Source organism: Limulus polyphemus, unplaced genomic scaffold (assembly GCF_000517525.1).
Source record: "Limulus polyphemus unplaced genomic scaffold, Limulus_polyphemus-2.1.2 Scaffold3546, whole genome shotgun sequence".
Lineage (NCBI taxonomy): Eukaryota > Metazoa > Arthropoda > Merostomata > Xiphosura > Limulidae > Limulus > Limulus polyphemus.
In genome coordinates, this window is record NW_013669156.1 from 39,973 (window position 1) to 45,744 (window position 5,772).

General features: G+C 33.8%; 1 protein-coding gene across 2 annotated transcripts in view; it reads left to right on the forward strand.

The window, feature by feature from the left end:
- Positions 1-1,988: 1,988 nt before the first annotated feature.
- The window catches only part of LOC111088326, a 32,559-nt gene continuing 28,775 nt past the window's right edge, over positions 1,989-5,772 (forward strand). For both annotated transcript variants that reach the window (XM_022398102.1, XM_022398103.1), the window contains exon 1: positions 1,989-2,147. In XM_022398102.1, coding sequence (XP_022253810.1) covers positions 2,000-2,147 — 148 coding nt within the window. In that variant the 5' untranslated portion in view covers positions 1,989-1,999. The remainder of the gene's footprint in view (positions 2,148-5,772) is intronic.

A 5,772-nucleotide genomic window follows, 5' to 3' on the forward strand; every position in this document is an offset into this window, starting at 1 on the left:
CAAGATACGGGATAGTTCTAGAAACAAGAGAGCGTGAGAATTGTCACGTGATCTCGATGACGCAACAGTATATACTGAAAATATATCTCCTGTCATACAAGAACTTAGAAAGGAGAATTGCTGGGCTTGCTCCTACTTCTTTTAAGTTCAACAGGGTATATTAAGAGAAAATGAGAAACATATTTGTCTGAACTCCTGACAGATGCCAAGCCCACTCTCTACCATTGAATTGCAATTTCTCAGCCAATTATACTTAGTTGAGCTCTATGATTATAACCAATGGAAAGAGTGCTTTCAAAACTATGAACAAATATATCATTACTATCTTTATTAGATCCAAATTTGGACAATAATTTTTGGTTGGATAAAAGTCTGTAATAGCCATAATATATACAATATTGTCCACATGCTGTCGAATAAACTCCTACACAACCTTCTTATTGTAAGTCTACATTCAGCAGTATTTTTGATGATTTTTTTATGTTGTTAGTTCGTAGAGGCAAGCCAAGGGAATCAAAATATTCACCTTTCCCATTTTGACCAAAGAATATACTAACCCAGTGACTTCCAGGTTTATGACTTGGATCCAAGTTGATGATATACAGTTGTATTTCTACTAACCCAGTGACTTCCAGGTTTAGTTAGGTAGCTGATAATTGGCAAACACACCTCCAGGTTTCTTTCTCGTACACAAATCTTTATAGAGTATAGAATAAACCTCTAAAGAGTTCATTGCTTCTTATATATCAGTGATGATTTTTTGGACTGGTCCATTTCTGAAATGGACTGAAATTCTGCATAGGCAAGAACATTTATAATGCTAAGTAATGATTTACCAAAATGTATCTCAACACATAAATTTTCCTGTTTCATCAACTTAAAGTGTGTCAAATAGGTCAGGTGTAAGATCAGAGACAAAGAGTGTATATCCTCCTGAATATTCATCGTATCCTATATCAATTCCCTGATCTTGAAACTGTTTTCCTAAATAATGTTTCCTAGCTTTCTGCATACAGCTCAGCATCATAATTGGGTTGTAAAGGTGGAGCAGGAATTTGTTTTCCTTCCAAATTAATTGCTACGAAATTGATACTGTAATGTTTGTAATTGTACGTGTTTTTCTTCCAAGATCCATTAAATGCATCATTATCAAGAAACATCCTTTAAAAAGACGTTTAGGTACTTGACCTAGAAATGCCTTTTAAATAAATGCTTGTAAGTTTCTCTGAGGAATTGAAAATTATTTATACACTGACAGGACTTTTCATGAGGTAGAAGGGACATAATTACTTGTCAAAAATATCAGGGCTCGATGTTTTCTGTCTTTTGGTTTAGTGATTCTGAATGCCAGGCCTTTCCATTTCTTCCTTTTATTAGGTAGAGCAATCTGTGTGACATCTCGAATCAACTTTTGAGCTGCTTCTTTTCCACATTGTTTTCTGGCATCAACAAATTTATTTCCTTGTAAGACATCTGATGCTACATTTATACCTGGTTTAACTGTTAATACTCCCTTTGTCAGAAAAGGTATATCTGAATGAAACAAATTGTTTAACACGTCTCCCAAACCATAACTTCCTTGCCATTGACTACCTGCAAAACATGGTAAGCCATTTCACACCTGGTAAGTATAATACGTGTCATAAATCACTGGATTATTATAGTAAGGTACTCCCATAATGTCACAAGTGACAGAAGTGAAGCATAATGATGACTCTCCAATGATGACTTTGTAAGCATTTCAGTAATCATGTCACCTTCACAACCTCCATGCATATTAACAATGTATGGAGCTACAGTGGACTCCGATATCATATGATTAATCTCAAATCCAAGTAGTACAGATAATAGGGGCATACTAATAAAGCGGGAACCTCTGTTACTTTCACACTTGTAGCTAAATACAGGATCTTTGTCGGATTCATTATGTAATTCTTCTAACTATTTTAGTATTTTAATCAAATCCTCAGACTCTTTGTAATGAACCAGTCTAACACAAATGACTTTATTGAGACTTTCAGAGCCAGAAAGGAGAGCTATCCATCCTGTACTATCAGGTGAATTATGCCAACAGTGTGGATACTGTATTTCGGACAAGGCCACTTCCCACGAGCCCATCGAGAAGATCTGTGATATAATTTGTCAAGGTATTACTGCCAAAATAGTTTATAGAGCAATTTCTGGGTAACATCACATACAACTGATCCATGCCAAATAATGGGTAATAGAGTTATACATTATATTTTGATATTTTGTTATGGCAGTTGATTCAGATCAGCTTGAGGGATCCAAACTTATTTGGATAGCCTTTCTATTTCACGAAATACTGTTTGTTTTTATCCCTTCCTCGTTCACGCACTATTTCTTCCACAGCATTAGGGGACTTAATAACATGCTGTAATACAGATTCATAAAATGTTCCCTCTAATTGTTCTCCAAGATAGTCTTGTAGTTTGTACACTGGGAGAACTTCTCTCCAATCTCTGTGAATTGTACATACTAAATCACAATATCGTTAAATAGATTACAACACAAGAAACGATCACTCTGTTTCTTGAAAAATCTTTATCTTACAGGTTTGTGTAGAGTATATGAATTGTGATGTCTTAACCAGTCATTGACCTGATTTAGATTGAAGAGTTTATCCATATTATTTACAATGTCTGAATAATATGAACCAAATTTTTCTATTTGGTTTAGTACCAGTTCTGTCTGTAGCAGTAGTTATAATCTGCCCTTTTCAGTAGGAAAAGTCAAACCATAAATGACTGATAATATTAGCAGGATTCATCGATTGACAATAGTGTATGTGACGACAATCAAGAATCGAGTGCTTGTATAATACAACATTCATTAACGAAAAATGAGCCCATTTATATATTGTTCGTTTGGGTCTTTTAATGTACTTCGTGTACGACCATCTGTCTACATTTCCAACAACTTATTGTGGAATATTCATATATGATAGTGTTCGGCAAATTCTTTGTAATTGGTAGGTTTAAATTGTTTTCATTTCCGTAATACATCGCTGATCAAATTGATTGTGTTACTGTTTGGGACAGGTCTTCCATTAATCACTACTTGTCCTCAATCATTCCATGTTACATCTCCACTTGAACGTATTAAGCTTATTTTAATAGTATTTCAGCTTTGTTTTTATACTTTAGAAGCATGCTGTTGATGATATCCGAAATTTTGTGAGTTGGTGATTCCACTTTAACAGGTTCCCTGCCTTGCAATTGAAACATTTGATGATGTTGTTGCAGCTGATGTAACAGCTTGGCTTTATCATCTGCAAGTAGAGTATTATTATATATGACAGATTTCATTATCTATAGAGTTTAAAACTATGAATGGGTCTTTTATAAACTTTAGGTTGATAAAATGATTGTACCATGTACAGTTCTTCAAGAACGAGAATCAATCGTTTTGCATGTTCCATTTTAAAGACCAACAGCTTTACTAATGGTCCATCTTGTCAAACTACCAAATAATGAACATATTGGTGCTACGAGTAATGATAAAAACACTTCTTTCTGTATTAGAAAATTTCTTTTTTGTTTAACAGATGTTGTCTTATCAGCCAACTCTCTCAATAATGATTTGTATATCTAAATTTCTGCTTTTTTATGTTCGTCATGAGAACATTACCCTTTTAAATATTTAAAGCACATTCACAAATACAAGTTATAAAATCATCGTTAACTTCAACAATCACATCTTTAATTTGTTTACACGTAAATTTAGTTAATGGTCAGAGCAAATCTTGGTGCTGCTTAATTCAAGGTGTCATGATGAATAAATGACAAATAAACAACATATAAATCTATTTAGACATATATTTATAAAATCATTTATAATCCATTTAGATATAACACTGACTTTTTTAACACCATAATGACAAGTTATTTCATCACTATGAATTGGACATGGTAGAGTTGACTTATGAAGTTGATTAACTCTGGGATAACCAATTGACTCCAAATTATAGCAGGTAATTTGGAGGACACTTTTCAACAGTATGGTTTTCTCACTCCCCATGATAAACACATCTGTAAAGTTTGCCTTAGCAAACTAACCATATCCCACAAATGGATGGTTCCATCTTTCTTCGGGATATGGTCCACAAATGGATGGTTCCATCTTCCTAGGGGATATGGTCCACAAATGGATGGTTCCATCTTCCTAGGGGATATGGTCCACAAATGGATGGTTCCATCTTCCTAGGGAATATGGTCCACAAATGGATGGTTCCATCTTCCTAGGGGATATGGTCCACAAATGGATGGTTCCATCTTCCTAGGGTGAACATGTCTAGTCACTCAATCACATTGGCAGCAGTCTTTATCTGAAAGAAATTGCTTGAAAAACGGTTGTTTAAAGAAAAACACATATATATATAACCGCTGTATAAACATTTGAATGTTAGTTCTTTAATAGCGTATTGCCCTTCCTTCAGATAAAGTTCTTCGATATCTATCACGGCCGAAGTCATCAAGATGTTATCATTTGGCCAAGTACACTACAATATCATCTCCTGGAAATAAACCAGTTCTTAAATATAATTGGTCAGGAGTTTGCAGTTTCAAATCGATGATTAGATATCCAAATGGTTACATCTTGATAGGGTTCTTCAAAGTATTTGAGATGTGTCAGAAACATTTGTCTCACTAAAACATTCGAGTGAGACTTGCATCTCACATTCTTGAACAAAATTATGTATTAAGAGTTTAAACTAATGTTACAGACTTATCTACCCTGATGAAATAGATTCTGTACACTATAAAACACGGATAAATTCAAATGGTGATCTGTATATATATATAAAAATTTGGAAAATTTCCTTTTTTTTCTGCACTTTCACACCTAAGATCGTCATTCATAAATGGATTTGTCTTTTTAGGTTGTAAATAATAAAAAAAATTTTCAGGTAAACGTTCAACAAAATGGATGTTAGGAAAGGTTTGCATTGAAATTCACTATAGAACCATACAATACTTTCTGGAGTAGAGTAAATAATATCACAATAATTTGATAACACACTGCTAACAAATTAAGTTTTACTGCTTCCATTTGGATGTGGCACTAGGCAAGCGAAAGGATGTTTTAAATGGTAATCCATCTTAAACTACAATGATAATATATACAATCTGATTTGTTTTATATACAAAGGACCAGTCTTTCATGAAGTACAATGTTTTATATAATTTAATAACTGTAGGGAAGTGTATTGAAACCTGATAAAGTGTGTCTTTTGGTGTAAATGGGATTGTACTTTTTTACTCTCTGTTTTGTTAATGATAAATAGTGTTTTCCTATCCTGACATATTTTCTTATCATTTATTATTGTAATAGCATACTGAGAAGGTGTATAATACGTAAGGGTGTTTCTATAAATGGATGGTTTTACTAAGGACAGTACTGTTAGGACAGATGATGTTTCTATAAATGGATGGTTTTACTAAGGATAGTACTGCTAGGGCAGATGGTGTTTCTTTAAATGGGTGGTTTTACTAAGGATAGTACTGTTAGGACAGATGGTGTTTCTATAAATGGATGGTTTTACTAAGGACAGTACTGCTAGGACAGATGGTGTTTCCATAAATGGATGGTTTTACTAAGGATAGTACTGCTAGGACAGATGGTGTTTCTATAAATGGATGGTTTTACTAAGGATAGTACTGCTAGGACAGATGGTGTTTCTATAAATGGATGGTTTTACTAAGGATAGTACTGCTAGGGCAGATGGTGTTTCTATAAATGGATGGTTTT